The sequence below is a fragment of the Patagioenas fasciata genome, chromosome 14 (genome assembly GCF_037038585.1).
Source record: "Patagioenas fasciata isolate bPatFas1 chromosome 14, bPatFas1.hap1, whole genome shotgun sequence".
NCBI classification, from domain to species: Eukaryota; Metazoa; Chordata; class Aves; order Columbiformes; family Columbidae; genus Patagioenas; species Patagioenas fasciata.
In genome coordinates, this window is record NC_092533.1 from 4,210,177 (window position 1) to 4,228,481 (window position 18,305).

An 18,305-nucleotide genomic window follows, 5' to 3' on the forward strand; every position below is an offset into this window, starting at 1 on the left:
GTGGAGGAAAAACTGGCTTACAAGTGCCTGCTCTGACTGTAACATCAGGCATTTAAAATGTGTTGCTGAAGCACAGCTGGTCCAGCTCCACACGCTGCCTTGCAGCCACTTCTGCAGCCTCTGGTTCCAGAGAGCTGGGACTGAGCTCCTGAGCCATGCCAGGGTCTGATGAACTTCCATGTATTTCACACTCATAACAGTCCAGCCTCAGGACTCGGGATTCATGACTTGTAAATGCACTGGTACATATTGCAGAGGCAATGTTTTAAAAATATAAACGTCCTCCCTCGTTCCTTGTTTGTCTAACTTATTTTTATAGCCTCATCAATGTTTTCTGAGTCTACAGTCATTTTTCTTGCAACACAGAAGGAAGAATGAAGTGAATCATTTAAGTCTTGGTTGATATATGCGATTTAGAAAACAATACTTAGTATTTTATTATTGAGCCGAAATATTTTTTCACTGTTTATCAGCACTCACTCATCTGTGACTTGAAAAAAACCCCACTTTTCCTTGGTAGTGTCTGTACCTAAACTTCATTCAGACACTTTACAAAAAACTCTACCTTTCAAAGTTCTGTTTGCTAATAATTTGCCTTGTTTTAGCTTTTTTCATATGTTTCATTTGTTATAGAGGCATTCAGATGGGCCTAGATCCTCTGTCACTCCCTTGAGGGGGTGACAAGGCTCATCCCACTGGTTTTTAAAACTGTGCTCTTTTCAGAAGAATATTTAGATTTGTTTTACCACTTTTATAATTGCGTTCCTTAAAAAGAGAAATCTAGAAATTATTACATGAACTTGTATCAGTTGTACAGCTCTATTTAATTTGCTGTTAGCAAAGGAAATAGTTTGGGAACTCAAGATCCCTCAGACCTCTATATTTAAAGGAATATAATCCTGGTATCCGCCCATGTCATCCATCAGTATGTTCACACTCAGAAATGTTCATTCTCTTGTGGTAATGTAATGTTTGATACAATTTTGTGTCTTTTCCATGCTCTGTGCTGCACGCTCTCTGCTGATCAACAAACAGGTAAGCGAAAGCAGACAGCAGCAGTGGAAGGGAGCCCGTCTCCAGCTGGCAGACATCCACTCAGCCTCGGAGAGCTTTCCAGATTTTCACCAGCTGAGGTGCAGCCCCGTGAGTTTAAACACACTGCGAATTTGCAAACAAAGAGCGTTCGCACGGTGTGTCGCTTCCTGCCTGTTTTTCATTCACAGAAGTAAAACCTTAATTTCATTCAGCCCCCCTGAAGAATGAGGAATGGTGGGAAATTTATTGCTTTAAGCTCTTTTCCCTTTAAAGCTCAGCTGTAGCACATGTCCCAGGGCCAGCACTAAGCATGGCCAGTTCTGAGCCCCCAGCCAAGCCAGATCTGTGGCACAAATGGTTTCACTTACATTGATGAACATGGGATCAGTGCCTATAATGTGCCACTCTGATGGAGAGGAGAGGCTTTCCGAGTGGCAGCCCCCTGGCCTCTCCCTGTGCTTTTCCTATTTTTCCTCCTTTTCTCCCTCTTCATTTGCTGTTTGTGCTTGGGGGAAAATCATTAAGATGTAGCACAGAAAAGAAAATAGCCGAAGAAAATAGCTGGAATGCAAGTACAAATATTGCAGTGTATTCAGATGGCGTAGGTTTGTTGACTGATAGGTTCTCAGAAACAGTGAAACCGCTTCATTATTGGTGGTTAACTCAGATGAACTCTCCTTCACTTGCAACATTTAGGGAATTTTATTTAGATTCCCAGTACCCGTCCTCCTTTGGGAACATGGTCATACTGAGTGTCTAATGGCAGAGTTTCCCTCCTTCAGAGAACGTGGGGCACCCAGGGACTTAGGAACAGCAGTCACCCCAGTGAGTAAGAAGGAAAGCAAACCAAGAAGCAGCCTGAACTTCCATTGCTCCCTGTGGCAGCATCCCAAATAGTGTCAGCCGGATGCTGAGCAGGCAGCGTACCATTGGATGTAAGTGATGCATGTACCTTCTGTTGACATTTTGCTTGGCAGCGATTTAACGCTAGCTTTCTAATGTTGCTATTCTCCACAGGCTGTATTCGAATGTACGAAGAGAAAAAGATGCAAAATATGAGACAACTCACAGAAATATTTCTTTGCTGTGCAAGCATGCACAGACAACCCTCACTGACAGCATCAGGAAAGTGCAGATGAACCTGTTTCAAGACCAGGAAAGGAGATAAGCAAAACCTTTGCAGATATCAGTGATTCATCTCTCTTGAGACAAGAATTTTTGTCAGGTTGCAAGTGGGATGCTGTGTCCAAACCAGGGGCTGTAGGGGTCATATGATCGTGTACTAATATATTGAGTAAATAACTGCATTACTTTGCTAGTGCAGTAGTTTAGAGATGGTAGAAGTCCCGCTACCTATCTCAACGTCTGTGAAATGGTTAAAACCTGTAAGACAGCAGTATGCTCCTTTTTATCAGCATCAACGGTGCTTTACCCATGTTCAGCTGCTAAAAATCAACCAGTGGTCTTATTAAAGCTCAACTTTGCAGAACAAATGAAATTATTGCACTTTCTTTTGATGTTAATAGTGATGAAAGAAGTGTTCAGTGGTTATGATGCTAATAGTCCTTCAGCTGCAGAAAATCTTTCCAGTTCTTCCTATTCCAGCCAACTGTTCAAGTTATAGCACCGTGATATATCCTGTCTCTCACCCTATTCTCCCTTTATTTCCCACCAGAGAGCAGTGGATTTTCATTCTTAACCTATTGCACCCTGTCCCTCAGAAAGAAAATCCCTTATTGCTGCTTTATTTACAAGACCTTTATTAAAAAGAAAACCATCATTCATCCCAGATCCCAGAGGTTCCTGGTGTTCCTCCCATAAAATGAAAGCAGCCACCTTCATTCGTCTTTTCCAGATATTGTTTCTCATGAATTTTTGCCAGTTTGTTGGCTGATAAGGTGAGATCTGGGAGAGATGCTGTACTTGCTCCTCTTCTGCATTGCCTTGTCCTGTGGTTTCACATGGAAAGAAAATCTTTCCCGGGGCTGTGATACTTTGCTGTTTCTCGGGGCAGTCGATAGGCAGAGCGGTGTCTCCAGGTCACCCATGGGCTGGCACCTCCCGGAGCAGCAGCTTCGCACTCTTGGTTGCTTCCTCCCAAATTGAGTTTGTGCAGGGGGACGCATATCCTTGGAATGTTTATCTAACTGAAAAAGCACTTTAGAATAATTTATCTCTCATATATGTCACTATCTGTGTATAAACTTCTGCTCCCTCAATCTGGGCAGAGCCTCAGCTCACCCTGTCCTGAGTTTGCATGAAACAGGTTCCAGACCCTGGCCCAAAGGGCTGTGGAGCTACAGGCTGATGGAGATCTCATTTGCGAACCTGGGGCTCATCCAGAAGCTTCAAGTCCAAGGCTTTGGCCATTTACTCAAGGGAATTCTTCCTCAGTTACCTCCTACTCCAGATAGTGCTCAGAAAAAAACGTTATTCCAGTTCTCCTCACCTCTGATCAAGAGAATAAAAGGGAACTATGACTCATGTACAACCAGTCCTCCCCAAAACACCCAAACTTGGTGTGTTACTTACCAAGAGGAGAGAGATGTAAACATGAAAGGTTAATTACCCTCTTGTCAAGAACACTTTGAGGTCTATAGACATGTCTGTCAATCTTGTGGAATAGAACTGAGGAGAGCAAGCACTGCAGGCATGTTCCTATGATAAATTAATGAGACTTGGCAGCTCACCATGAAGAGATGATCCCTCTGCTTTGTGGGAGATTGTAACCCATCTCCCCAGTCAGCTTTGCCATAGCCTTTGTACTGTAGTTGCATCTGGGGTGCTTATCCCTCTGTAAACAAGCTTTTGAATTTGGCTGTCCAGGGATCAAGCGATCTTCCTTGAGGCCTTTGTATTCCTCTTTACTGCTCAGTAGCATGCAGTAACTGCTCATCCCAACCAGACTGAATTGCTTCTCCCAGCCCTGCTAGTTAGTCAATTAAAATATCTTACTTCTGCCTATATAAGCCTCTCCTGGCAATGACACTCTTTGGTGGCTTGTGTAGCTGTCTGAAAGCCAAGGGACAGAGTCACGATTCCCCTGCCATGCACTATTCTGGTGATGCGCGTACTGCTAGATGACTGGGAGATTGCAAATGCCTTGTGCTGTCCTTTGGAGATGTGTTCAACTATTCCTCTGGTTTATATAACCTCAAAGCAATTTGCTTTTGTGGCAGAGTACACTTATTCATTCTCTTTTAACTGTGCATTGAGCTATAAATGATTTCTCCTTGCAGATAAATCTATTGAATTTTTTTTTCCTACCTTGGGAAGGTTTTTTCCCCAACCCCAGCTCCTGAAGGAGACTTTCCCAGCCTTAGCAGTGAAGCTGCCCAATTGACTTTCTCCTGCCAGGCAGCCATGAACGATGTCTGTCCCAGGTCACCTGCGACTTCCCCACAGCCACCTCCTCATTGTTCCTGCTTGGGCTGTGACAAAGATGAAACAAGCACTCAGTGATGCGCAGCTGAGATCACTGAAATGTCAGGAAAACTGATTAAACCAGTGATTTCCTCTGACCAGCTGCAGGATAGCATTGCCTGCATTACCTCTGAACCACCTTCCCTGCAGTGTGTTCACCTCAAAGAGCCTGGACTGCTGTTCAGCCAAATATTCTGCTGTTTAGTGCCTCTTTTTTTCTGCTGCTCATTCTAGTGTTTTCCTGCTTCTACGTGAGTAACTCTTGTCCTGTGCCATGGAGCCCTGACCTGATGTCCTCATCACCCAGAGCACAGCACAAGCTGCCGAAGGTGGGAGGTGCAGGTATGTCCTCAGAGCTGATGCTGCTGAGACCTGCATCTGGTCCAGGCTGCAGCTCAGCACTGATGGGGCTGCTATTTTGGTGGCTGATTTTTCTGTGGTGTAGGTAACTTTGCTGTGGGTTTCAATGCTGATGCTCTTTTGGGGAAATGCGACAGCAGGGGGCCTGGGCTGTTGCAGAAGTGGAGACAGTTTGATATCATTGAGAGTTAATAATGTTCTCAAATTTGAATAGTTCAATGTGGGTTTTTAAAATGATAATTACAATCTACTTTTTGTACATGTTACTGATCATTCCCCATAAAAATATGCTAGGAGCTCTTTGTACCACCTACCTGTGGTCCTTTGGCAAAGGTTACAGGAAAACTCTGAGGCTACTCTCCTGGGCCATGGAAAAGTATTACATTCCTTCATTAATAGAAACTAGCCATAACAGAGAGCATTATGTAAGCACTATATACATGAAATTATTCAGGTTGGAAGAGGTCTTTAGAAGTCTCTAGCCCACCCCTTGCTCAAAACAAGGCCAAAGTCAGCTCAGGGAGCTCAATGCCTTCCTTGTTCAACTGGGTTTTCAGTATCACCAAGGCAGGACATGCATGGCCTCTCTGGTTCCTGTGCTGCTGCTTGATCACCCTCGTGGCAAAGAACAATCCCTGATATCTGGTCAGAATTTAATCCTTTTGCTGTGCAGCTCTGAGAAGACTCTGGCTCTGTCGTGTCTATAAGCCCATCATGGAGCTGCAGATGGCCCACGATCCCCTCTACCCATCTCTTCTCCAGGCTGAACAAGCCCAGCTCCTTTGGCTTACCCCGAGTGCCCTGTGCTCCAGACCCCGGCCAGGCTGGTGGCCTCTGCTGGACTCGTTCCCATCTGTCAATATCTGTCCTTGCAGTGCGGCCAAGTACATTTAATGCATTGCATAAATAACATGAAACCCTGTTAGCCTTCACCTGCAGGGTACAAAGTTCTGCACATGGTCCTATTAGTTCAGGAAAACATTCACCGGCATTACTTGAATCAAGCTTTATTTAATAAGTTTGCAAAACACATGGATACGTTTTCATATGGATATGTTTTCATATCTATATGTTTTAATCATATCAGTGACTTTGTTTGCTTTACTTCTTAGTTCAAACAGTGCCTTTGGGCACTAGGTGAGAGGCAGACCTTCCATTTGCTCTGTATTGGTTTCTCCAGGTGTGTAGCTCAGTACAAGTAGTTATTGGCCACACTGTGGCCAAGAGAAAGACAAAGGTGGAAACTGAAGTCTGAATTGTATTTAGCAGGCATTTTTGATTGATTAGAGGCAATGTCATGAAACAGCTACAACTAATTATTGTCATTTCTCACTTTTACAGTAGCTATTTTTTAATTAAATAGTGTAACAAAACCCAGGAATGTTAGGTGTACTAAATAATTTGTCATTCATTTATCAGTATATTATTTAAACTCAGAAATCACATACCTGCTAAGAAAAATTCCCAACATTAGTTTTGATACTTCCAGAGAATATGAAATTGATACTGGCAAAAACTGCAATGGGAAATGTTAAAACAAGAAATTCCTCGGGTAAGTGAGAGAGGATGTTCTGTAGTGATCAAAACCTTTCCTGATGTCAGCCTAAGACCCTCTGGTGCTCAGGATCATAACGTGGGGTACCCCAAGATGTGGCACTGTCTTTGCTTACTTGCAGATCTCTGTCCTCATGCTGGCTTCTGCACACACAAGGATTCTCCTGTGGCCAAATGGTCATAAGCCATATGCTGCATCTGACTTTGAGGATTAGAAGACTGTGATGAAATGGATTACAATACAAGATCAGTGGCAGGATTGCAGGCCAAATCCTCTTTCTAACTGTTCCTACAGGAGTAGCTACAGACTGAGCAACCTGTCCTACAGCACGAGCTGAGCCAGCTGTGGGATTTCTTCACACTGTTATCAGAGGCAGGGTAATCTGGAGCTGTAACCCTGGGTGGGGAGGCTGTGCACTAGGCTGAAACCTGGTGATGCCTGAGTGTCATTTTTGTGGCTTGCCTGGAGGGGGTACCCGAGCAGCTCAGAGGACGCTGGTGTTCCCCAGTCAGCTCTGAATTGTCACAGACCAAAGTCTTCCTAGAGTGCCAGTGGGTGAGAGAGCGAAGGAATGGATCTGCACAACATCAGGTGGGTGTTGCGGTGGTTGTTAGCAAATCTTTGGGCTGCCTAGGGCCAGACCTGGTGCTGAACCCGACAGTCGCAGTGGAAAATTTTCTTCTAGTGTATACAGGCAACACGTGCCAGCTTCTCTCCATCGGGAGAGAAGGTTGGTCCTGCCTAGAGGACAGCACCATCCAGGGCAGGGACAAGCCTGGAGCAGCAGTGTGTGGGCGCCAGGCAGGAGGCAACCTGTTCAAAACCATCATGTTGGGGCTGGGACGGCAGGAGAAGGCAGCTGCAGAGGTCGTATTTGACGCAGAAAGATGTACCTCCCTCCAACCATGCAGAGACGTGAACTGATGAAGGCAACAAGTGTGGCATGTGACAGCAACCTCAGCGTGCTCCTGTACGTGCTGAGGAGAAGAGTCCACGATTTCCAGAGACACATTCCACAAGACACACAAGGGCAATACACCTTGAAGATGTGCCAGATCTATCTAAAACGTTTAGGCACACTCCCTGTAATTTATAGAAACAAATCCAGCAGCATAATTATTTTAATCCTTTTCCCTGTGAAGAAATTAATCTCCTTTAGGTAATAATGTAACCTATAAATCCACACAGACATGCTGTGACCTTCATGACATGCTAGTGTCCAGAACAGGTGATTTCATGCACTACAGTGCAATTTATGGATCTAAGTGCATATACTCTTTAGACCACTGTGATGTAACAGACATCAACACAGTTGCTTGGACTAGTTTTCAATTATTTCAGCTGAATTTCATGTGATTAATGTGTGGTGCCTTGTTTGTGCAAAGGATCACCTGTAAAGCATCTTCTATCCTGCAGCTCCTGCAGTGCTGAAGTCTGCGCTAAGCACAATGCTTGGCTTCTGTGACCAAAATAAAACCAGGTATGCTCGCCACTTTGGACCCGTGAAAGGGATCATGGTGAGAAACTTATGTTAAAGACAGAACCCACTCCTACAAGATTGCACCTGCTAAAAGAGAAGAAGTCCAGACCTCCTCCTAGGAAGGAACAACTTGGAGATGTTATGAAGGCTGGAGGTGCAAGACAGACAGGAAAACGGGGATGGGGTCTGTGTTTTAAGTATTATTTTCTAAAATATCTGTAGGGGAAAAAGACCTACTGTACTTTCAAATGTAGCCGGTGCTATGTAAATAGGTTCCTAAACATTCAGTGTCTTTTGTTCCTAAGACGGCTTGGAGGAACACTTTGTATCGGTCAGTGTATTTAACTGTGACTAGGTCTGTAAATAATGCTCCCTGCTGATAAGTTTCAAGTGACATTTTTAGTGGCATTTGACAGATTTTGCTTTCAAGGCAGTGAAACTATCAAGAAGCCCTTTCTTTCATCAAACCAGTGCTAAATACCATTGGCTTTGGAGGTTAGACACAGTCCTGCCAGGCTTGACTGACAGTGGTTAATTGATTCTGCTGATGGCAAAGCCACACCTGACCCATGTTCATATCTAGTGGTGAACATCTGGGAGTGTGGAAAAACAAAACAACATGACCCAAAAGCAGAAAGGAAAGCAGAGCTTCTCAGCCTGATGTGTCCGAACTGCTCCCTGATGGGAGATGCTGCTCTGCAGGGAGGGATGAAAGACCTGCCCTCTACCCCCCTCAGTATTTTGTGCTCCTTCCATTTTTGCTAGAATCGTAAAGAGGCTTAATTTGTGTAAAAGGCTGTTTGTTCGGTTTTGACCCCTGAGAACATGTGATACTTGTCTCAAGCTATTAACCAGATGTCCAGCCAAAATCAATTGCCTAGAAGACGCAGACTGTTACCTGGAAGTCAAGACCTCAATAAATATTACCAGCCTCATTGTGTCAATGACAGATTCTGCTGATTGTGTGTGTTACAATTGAGCAATTTAGACATTGTATTTGTATATATTTGCAGTCAGCCTTGGAGAGACCATCTCAGCAGAACAGGAGTGGGCAGCCTGCAGACTGGAGAAATACTTCCACCATGGCCATGGCAGCTGGTTTTGTGCTCCTCTCCTTTGCGCTTTGCTACTTCCCAGGTGAGTAATTCTCAAGGTGCTGCAAAGGCTTTGTGTCTGAGTCCTGTCTGTCTTCAAAAGCATAAGCTTGTGGCTTTGAAGAGAAAAACTCTCCTACTACAAAGAGCCAGGCTGCCTGGATACATTAGCATTGCATAAGATGCAGGAGCAGGTTTTGGGTTGGTCTTAAATGGATCACTGTTGTAGCCGCTTGTCTGTCAGAAATACAAATAACTGCCAGTGGAGCTCTGTGATGGTAATTCATGTCGTTACACTTATTACAGTTGTTCTAATGCTGTCACACTGCTTATACTTGTTATACAATTACAGCAAATGGATAAATACTTGAAACAAGGCCACAATAAGGTGGTCATACCTCCAGCAACCAGCCACGAGAATGTTGGAATGGCACAAGCAAGTTTTGTGCAGGAGCCTGGCAACTTTCCCACGATACTTTTGCTGCTAATGGAGAAACAAGAGATGAAAACAACCTGGAGTCTGATATTCTCACTGCATATTTACATCTGATGAAATTACAAAGTCAAAGACATTTTTTTTCCCCACACTCAGCTTCTTTAAAATGCATATTCCTGACAACAGATGCTGTATGTGTTTGTTTATCCTCTAGGTGACTATTTGCATTTGAATTTATCTGTGTTGACTCAAGTTTCTTTTTAGATAAAGAACAGTGATTCTTTGGGGTCAAAACGGATGTGTGAAAAGATAAGGCAGGAAAAGCTATTCTATTCACAATTAATAAGTCTATCTATCTCAAAATTAAAAAAAAGAACAAAGCTATTCAAAACCACGTTTCATCGCAGCCAGTAATAAGCAATGCTATTATACTTATCAACATAGCAACAAATATCATACGTAGTTTGTTTAGTTCAGGAAACCAATCACTGGAAATCGTTCAGCTTGGTCCTGTGTGCAGGAATTTTACATCCAGATTTCCAGCTGTAACTGAGGTCTTATCATACTGGCTTCATTTCACATTTTCTGCCTCTCTTTTCTTTTCCAGATGCTGCCTTTGGGGTTGAGGTGAGTGAAGATTTCTTCATGTCACTTTTCTCAGGCATGTGGCTTGGTAAAGACAATTGGTAAATACGCAATAACCAAAGGAGTGAGAAAGACCTCAGGCCTGTAGATGCTTAGCTGTTTTTCAGCTAGCGTGAAATTAGTGTCACTGTAATCAGATTTTACAGTATAAAACATTAAATTATATTGCTCAACATCTTTGCTGTATGTTAATGATGTAGTAGTGGTAATAACAAAAAAAAAATACTGGATGAGTACATTTTTCACCAACTTTAAACTGGTCTATATCTTAAGCTGGTCACATATGACTGGATCTAAACTGATACCAATAGGCTATGGTATCAGAACCTATCTGAAGGCAACTTGCTGCAAGAATAAAATACTGTGAGGCACCTCAGCTTCAACACACCAGGTCTTGTTCCTCCAGAAGGAAAAGAAAAAGTAATAAAAATCTATGTATTGAGAATAAAAGGGTAAAAAGGTAATAACAGAAGTGCACTGGAGGGGCACTACTGATTTGCCCCATTGGGGGCTGCATGGCTGTAGCCCTCTCCTCCTCTCCTGCCATGTGGGGAGGTCTCTGCAGGAAGGATTCAACCCTTCCCAGCCTGCTCCACCAGCACAAGTTAGTGCTGTGGTGGTGAAAAACCCACTGGGGGTTGTATCTGGTCCCTGTCTCACGCAAAGTGAGAGTTGTGAGTGCAGAATGTGTTCTCCACCCTGTTGCTGTATGCTCCTTTGGCAGGTGGACTGCAGTAGGTATCACAACACTACAAACGTGGAAGGCAGAGGGGGGTTGCCCTGCACCAAGGACTTCAACCCCATCTGCGGTAGCGATGGAGTCACCTACGACAACGAGTGCCTGCTCTGTTCCTACAACAGGTACATACTGCACAGCAGATCTCGGGCAGTGATGCTTAGGACTCCTGGAACCCCCATTTTTTCAAGAAAGAGCGATCTGTCACATGTCACTCATGTCAATTCCTTCAAAATGAGCTTGGGTATCACTGCATGGCACTCCGTTGCCTAGACATCACATTAGTCATTGTGTCTTCTCTTTTTCTGGTGTAATTTATTCAGGTTTTTCTTCTCCAGCCACTAGGGCACATCTCGTCTCAGCAAAGCAGGTGCAAAGGATGGAGAGATGGTACGCTCTGAACCCTCCAAATAGGTCCTAAAGCTCTCAGGGTCTTTATATCTCTGCCAGCCACTCAGTGCTGGCTGGTCAGGGAGGATGGCACTACCTTCTCAAAAAGTATATACATAAAAGCCTGACTGATAAAGAGTCAGCTTTCCCTTGTATTAACTACATATTTCCAGCACCTACAGTGTAGCAAGACATCTTTGATGAGCTTCCTAACATTTGTCTTTCCCTCTACAGAGAATATGGAACAAATGTCAGCAAAGACCACGATGGACGATGCAGAGAATTTATCCCTGTGAGTAAAACCAAGGGCAAAACAAGGGGCATGTCCCACTTCTGTGGGGCCAAAGCTGGTTGTTGACTCCCCTGAGTAATAATTAAAATACTAAATAGGAGGACATATGAAATGTCAGAATCCTGTGTTGGTTGTCTTCAAGTGTACTGTCATCACAGTGACATGTGAAAAAGCATTTTTCCTATAAGCAAGCATTCACCAGGGTTTTGTTGTGTGTTCCCTCAACAGGTGGACTGCAGTAAATATCGCAACGTGACAAATGAGGAAGGCAGAGTGACACTGGTTTGCACTGAAAACCTCAGCCTGGTCTGCGGTACGGATGGGGTCACCTATGACAACGAGTGCCTGCTGTGTGCCCGCAGCCTGTGAGTATCGTGTGTGCCCAGCTCTCCTGTGAGGGATGGGTGCTTGGCGCTCCTGGCAGCCGCTCTTCTGAGTATCAGGACTTCTACCAAGGCCTTTTCTGTAAGGTGCTTGGACTTTGACCCTCCTCTTCCCCTGGTAACTAGACCCTTGTTTTCCTTTGCGGTTAGGAGGAAAACTGTGCCTTTGATCTAGAGAGAGAAGTAGAGGGCTGGATGTGGATATAACACAAGAGAGAATGCTTCTCTTAACTAAGTTAAAGGGGTGTATGTGGCAGATGCTGCCTTGCAGAGGACAGCTGCTAACCCAAGGTGCATCCACGTTGTCGCACAACCCAGCTCCTAGTTCACCCCAACACCCTGGACTATCCCTTGTCCTTCACATCACACTATAAACCACCACTCCAGCAGGCTGTGGCACCACCTCAGCTGGTGTCTAGAGCCATGCAGACACAGCCTAAGGGAGACATCTCCTGTATCCCATATGTTGTACCAGAGGCTGGTTAACATTGCTGGGACATGGGCTTCAGCAGAGCAGGTTGTTCACAGAGCTCCGTAACACGGGTATCTTCCCTTCCCAGAGTGCGTGGAACCAGCGCTGGCAAGAAGTATGATGGTGAATGTAGGAGGGAAATCACTACAGTAAGTGACCTGCATGATGAGGGATGGGGGTTCAGTCCCACTGGTGTCAGGGGAAGCACTGCTGGTGTCTGCAGCAGCCCCTGGACCAGCAGCATCCTACAGGAATGTGACTGCAGCTGTGCTTTGGCACAGGGAAGATTCAGCTTTCTTCACATGTAATACACATGCTAAAGTCAAAAGGAAGAGGGTGACTGCATGGGAAGGGATCAGTAAAAGAGTAGTAGCAGAAATAGTCCATCAGGGCAGAACAGAGAATGAGAAGAGAGAATGGCTTTTGGGGTCAGACTGATGGTCCATCAAGCCCACAATGGCTCGATGCAGAGCCTGCTCTTAGCAGGGATTGTGAGGGCTGTGTAGGAGAGAGTAAGAGTAGAGCGTAAGGGTCTTCCCAAACACTCTTTCAGCCTCCAGCTATTTTCAGGTGGTGGACCTCAGGCGGGTGAGATTTCTGTATAGTCAGTAAGCCTCATTGGGTTTCTCCTTCATAATATTCCTCAGCCTATTCCTGGACCCATATACATTTTTTGCACTGATACCTCTCAGCAAGCGTAGTGCCCATTGCACAAACAAAATCCCATTTGTGCAGTATGTGGTTAAGTGTTGATCTCCCTCTTTTGTGGGAGAGGTATTGAACCGCTACACAGGCATTAGTACCTGTGCTTCTCCAGACACCAGTGTTTGCCCATTTAATTTCCTGGCTGGGTTGTGGACATGGTGAACGTGATCCTGAGCACGGCATGTTCTCCAAGTGAGCTGCTGCTGCTGCTTAGAAATGCTGCGGTCAGGTTATTCCCTTCAAACAGGAAATTATGATCTATTTTTATATTATTAAATTCTTCTAGAATAGAAGAAACTGACACCTCATCTTATATCAGATTTTGCAAGGAAGTTAATTACTTTTAGTTAGATTGTTATCATTAGTGATGCAGCTGTAGCTAGGGGTTCAAGTCCTTCTGCTACTGATTTCTTCATATCCCTCACATAAAACCTTTCCTTGTATTTAATTTGTTTCAGGTTGACTGTAGTGACTACCCTCAACCTGCCTGCACACTTGATTACTTGCCTGTCTGTGGCTCTGACAGCAGAACGTACAGCAATAGGTGTAACTTCTGCAATGCAGTCGTGTATGTACAAACACAGATCACCTTTGCGTTATCAGTTGCCTCCTATAGGCACAAGTTCGCACAGTTGATACTTCCTTGTTTGCTGAGCAGTGTTGATTAGGGATTTGGGGCAGGATGGAATATCAGCCATCATGGTAACCATTCACTTATTTTTTTTGCCATTAGAGCATACAAAGACCTATATCTGTTCTGCTAGTGTAAATGGTTTGAAGACCTTTAACCTTAATGGAGTTTTTCTTGTATGTTTCAAATTAAATTTGAAATTTCATTATAGTTTCCCTCGAAATATTTTCCGTCTTAAGAATGGGTTAAATAATTTCACTCATCTCTTAATAATCAAACAGCTAATGGGACTCTGAGTCTGCAATTTCTTTGGCTCTGGGGCAGCATCTTATCTGATGTCTTCTCTGTGTCTAATCCATTTTTTCCTCTCCTTGCTTTCAGGCACAGCAATGGGACTCTGACTTTAAACTATTTTGGAAAATGCTGAGAATCGGTGCTGAGAGAACTCACCATGGGATCCCCACTGGCAAATCCCAGCTGAAGATCTCACCTCGGTTCATCTCGCCCTCTGGGGAACTCAGTTCTATCCTGATTTTCTCTCTCAATAAACTAAGTCAGCAACATTTCTTTGTCTTGTTTCATGCATTGTCTCGTGAAACATTTTCTTCTGATTTGTTGAATGATGATGCCAGGCTGAATAGGTTGTGTGCACATAGCTCTGGGATATGACAAGAACAACGTCTTGCTCCCCTCCCTCTCATAAAAGGCAGAAAATTAAATAAAGATGGATAAACCTCAGAGCCGTGTGGCTTTGCACATAAATGATAGTCAGCCTGCATTAGCATTCAGACCTTTTTAGACATTTGACATTGTAAAGGGATGAAATACTGCTCTGAAGTGATGACACTGATCCCTCCTAAGGTATTTCTGGTGCACTTTCCCTGTGCAGGCAGCATCAGTGAAACCCATTCAGTCTGTGGTGGTGTCTGCACCGAGGGCTGAGCCCTGGCCCCCTGAGCACAGCCCTTACCTGAAGTGTAGTGTTCTACCAGGTCAGTCTGTTAGCAAACCCCATATTTTTCTTGAAATGACCCTTTAACAACCTCCAAGTGTTTCAAGATAAATGCTCTCCTAGGGATGGTTCCTACTTCTGCCTGCTTGTCTTCTCTCTCAGTCTTTAATAATACTCTTTGCCAGCCCAAGTATTTCAGCAGCGTTTCACAATCCAAGGTCAAAGTATCCCTCTGTTTTTGAGAGTGTGACCTGTCATTGGTGTATTGTCTATGAAATTTATTGTACTTTTGTCCTGTGTTGGTGTATTGAATTGCTGGGGGTTTGATCCACACAAGAGAAAGATAAATAAGTTGGGCATATCCATTCTAAAAACTAATGTCTCCCATATGCATCTCATCTGGGAGCCAAAGAGAGGTCAGTGCTTGTTTGCCTTGATGGGATGAGGTCATCCAAAAAAGTGACATTTTGATGGTAAAACAAAGGATTTATGTTGAGATAGGCAGATGGATGAAGCAGCAATTTCTAGATTGGGTTCAACTTTTTTTCTGGGATCCAGGCTAGGGTCTCATATCATTCTGTCATCATCAGACTATCAGTCCATTACTGCAAATGTAACCCACAATGCTAATGGATTTTAGGGAAAATAGCAGTTGTAAATTCTCCATGAATGCCCATAAAAGTTGCTTCATCTCTCATCCAGTCCAAGAAATCCCTTCAGTTTCTGGGACTCTCTCCTGCTTGCCTGCCCAGTTTGCTGTTTTCCTGGCTCCACTATAGCTTAATGATGCTTTACTGTGATGAAGCCTGAAAATAAAAGTAGAGGGTTTCCATTCTGGAAGCTGTTCACTCAATGAAAAAGCAGTGCATGTAAATTGGCACTGATAGGTACACGCAGAGAAAATCTGAGAGCAGTCACTGCTTGGGTTTGTTCAGTTGCTCTTTTGCCCGCAGGACTTTCCTGTGATCCTTCAGAAGGAACCTGCCACATATTTCACTTGAAACGGTGACACAGAGGGTGTATCTAACACACCTAAACTCCTTGTGACTGCTGCTGATGGAGAGGCATTCTTTCTGGTTCACAGCACGACTCACCTCTCTTGAGATTGCCACACCGACGATTGACCGGGAATGTTACTTCACAAACCAAATACGAATCTATACAAACAGGAGCACACACACACAAACAGGCGCATGTACATATAAGCATGGTTACCACCTGAGGGCAGAATTAAGGCTCCATTTCCTGAGCAAAACACAGGCTCTGCTGCACACAGGCGCTTCAGCCACCATGAAGACGGCAGATGTGTTGCTGCTGTTGGCTCTTGCCCTTTGCTGCGTCCCAGGTGAGTCGCTTTGCTGCCTCCTGCTCTGCCTTTGAGTAAGTGCTGGCTGCCTTTAAAACCACGAAAACATCCTCAGACTGGAAAGAACTTCATTCTACAAGGACTTATTTACTCCTAGAAAGATAGTGTTGAAAAGACTTGACATCAAAGACTATCACTTATGGGGTAATATTTTAGCAACAGAACTGAGTGGGTAAGAACAACTGTGGGAACAGCTCTACTCTCGGTGTTAGTTTATGCATAATGAAAGAAGTGACATGTACGTGGTGTAACCCGGAGACTCAGACATCCAGTATTTAACCTCTGAAATGTTGCAGAAACAGAAATTATTTTACTGAATGAAAGTGAACATTTCTTGTAGTCATCCTGAAGTGAGAGGCAACTTGAGAGCCTGAACAGCTGTAGAAGCTTTATAAAAGTTACACCTCGCTAAATAACCCTCTATTTAAGAACTATTGTGGCAATGCATATAAGATGCTGTGTCCATGCCAGCTTTATGACCCTGTTTGCCTTGCTTAGCTTTGAGTACGTGTCCTGCTCCATCCTTTGAACCATGGAAAATGCCTCTCTCTTCTTTCATTTTTTACACCCTTTTCCATCTTGGCTGTAACCTTCATTAAAAAAATATGTACTACAGAATCAATATTGTAAACATAAAATATGGCACAAAATTTTGCCTGAAATTCCTTTTGTCTAAGAAGTAATTTGCTGACAAACAGTGAATTGAAAGATGTGTATTCAGGGCATGCATTCACAGATTTTTAACTCTAACAGAACAAATTAATTGGATTTGTATCATATTTCCTCATTTTTTTTTTCTATTTTTTTCAGATATTGATGCGCAGCAGGTAAGGGGCAGATCTTTCTACTTTCCATTGTTTATTTCCTTAAAGCAGTTTCTGTATAAATCCTTACTAATCACATTGTGATAGAGCATTTGAAAATCCTGAGTCATCCAGCTGTCTGAGCAATATTTGCCACAGATATTATTGGATGAAATTGCCATTTTCATCTGATGATAGCTTCAACAAGTAGTGCAGTCTGCAGTTTGCATCCAAGTTATTGCCAAAGTTACTGCAGCCGCATTTATGATGGTTACACAGGTTCTACATTGCTGGAGGCAACAAACCGCTGTACTCCAGCCTCGTCCTTGGGATTTTTCTCAGCATCTGCTTCTGGCTGGTCCTGGGGGAACTTGGGGTGTGTGTGGGGTCTCCTAAGGTCACCTTTCCTACATATCTGTTGTTGAGAGCTTTTTTGTGACCATACATTATATCTTTCTACAGGATTACTGCAGGAACTACGCGGTACCCAGCGACGCCTGTACTATGGAGTACGTGCCACACTGTGGGTCCGATGGCATAACATACGGCAATGAATGCTTATTCTGCCATGCAGTCCTGTATGTATGAAAATAAATCTCTCTACTAACTAAATCATGAACCAACTTAGCTTAAACTAACTGATCAGTCCCGTTGGAGAAGTAAAGTGCTTTTATTTTGTGTTGACCTCTTCTCTTACTAGCAACTCATTTTTTATTGAGACATTTTGCCAGGAATTCCTTTCTTTCAGGTATAGTAGAGTTCTCCATTTCCCTCTTAAGCATTTTGCTGAAGAGCTTTCTTCCAACAAACAAAGTCTATTTCCTACAGACTATTTGTTCTACCTTTAAATTTAGTCTTTATCTTGTCTCTGAATATTAGTAATAAAAGGAAATAGCTAGAATAGTGTTCAGAAGTTTTCTGGTTGAAGTTCCTCTGAGATACTTCCTTCACTAGAGGGAGAGACAAACAGTAAAAGCCTAGATGTTCTGTCTCTGCGGTTCTGATTTCTTTCTCCACAGGAATAGCCGTGGGACTCTTCGCTTGAGATATCTTGGAAGCTGTTAACTTCTCAAGAGGTTTCAGCTCAGAAAGAGGACTCCTCCCTGGCCATGTTCCCCATGGCAGATGCTCCCCTAAAGCCTTGTCCTGAACCTTGAAACCTCCTGATGAATCTTGAAACCTCTGTTTAATTTAAAAAAAAAATAAATAAAAAAAATCAGCATTTATATCTTGCTTTAATAATATGTCTCATTCTGTTTTTACCTAAGATGTTGCACGATTACATCGCTGCAATGATCCTGGGGTGTGGGTATTAGCAGGAAAAGAGGGAACACGTTGCTCTGAGCTACAAAGAAATCAACACCAACCACTAAGGTAATGGGTGGATCTTGAAGGCATCTGCCTTCATCCAGCTTTCCAAAGAAAACCGGGGCTGGAGCTGCATCCTGGTGCAATGCTCCAATCAGTTTATTGCGCTAATGGCATCTTGGACAGGCACCGTGTCCTTGGGTGAGAGGAACCCTTCTAACTGCTGCTGTCAAATACCC

The 18,305-nt window shown here is 43.7% G+C and overlaps 2 protein-coding genes across 2 annotated transcripts; both read left to right on the top strand.

The window, feature by feature from the left end:
* The first annotated feature begins 8,890 nt into the window (after positions 1–8,890).
* LOC136107714 (ovomucoid-like) lies at positions 8,891–14,143 on the top strand. The gene is made up of 8 exons (XM_065848971.2): positions 8,891–8,990; positions 9,991–10,010; positions 10,753–10,889; positions 11,389–11,446; positions 11,675–11,811; positions 12,390–12,450; positions 13,465–13,574; positions 14,019–14,143. The coding sequence occupies exons 1-8, from the start codon at positions 8,936–8,938 to the stop codon at positions 14,062–14,064; spliced, it is 624 nt and encodes a 207-aa protein (XP_065705043.1). The 5' UTR covers positions 8,891–8,935; the 3' UTR covers positions 14,065–14,143.
* Positions 14,144–15,822: 1,679 nt separating this feature from the next.
* On the top strand, positions 15,823–17,976 carry LOC136107716 (ovomucoid-like). The gene is made up of 4 exons (XM_065848973.2): positions 15,823–15,934; positions 16,766–16,782; positions 17,221–17,336; positions 17,778–17,976. The coding sequence occupies exons 1-4, from the start codon at positions 15,880–15,882 to the stop codon at positions 17,821–17,823; spliced, it is 234 nt and encodes a 77-aa protein (XP_065705045.1). The 5' UTR covers positions 15,823–15,879; the 3' UTR covers positions 17,824–17,976.
* Positions 17,977–18,305: the final 329 nt, after the last annotated feature.

What these genes read in the sequence shown, in the direction of transcription:
- LOC136107714 (XM_065848971.2), top strand. Translation starts at nt 8,936, where the DNA reads ATGGCCATGGCAGCTGGTTTTGTGCTCCTCTCCTTTGCGCTTTGCTAC. An exon ending in CTGCTCTGTTCCTACAACAG is followed by an intron (nt 10,890 to 11,388) that starts GTACATACTGCA and finishes TTCCCTCTACAG; the next exon opens with AGAATATGGAACAAATGTCA. An exon ending in GTAGGAGGGAAATCACTACA is followed by an intron (nt 12,451 to 13,464) that starts GTAAGTGACCTG and finishes AATTTGTTTCAG; the next exon opens with GTTGACTGTAGTGACTACCC.
- LOC136107716 (XM_065848973.2), top strand. Translation starts at nt 15,880, where the DNA reads ATGAAGACGGCAGATGTGTTGCTGCTGTTGGCTCTTGCCCTTTGCTGC. An exon ending in TTATTCTGCCATGCAGTCCT is followed by an intron (nt 17,337 to 17,777) that starts GTATGTATGAAA and finishes CTTTCTCCACAG; the next exon opens with GAATAGCCGTGGGACTCTTC.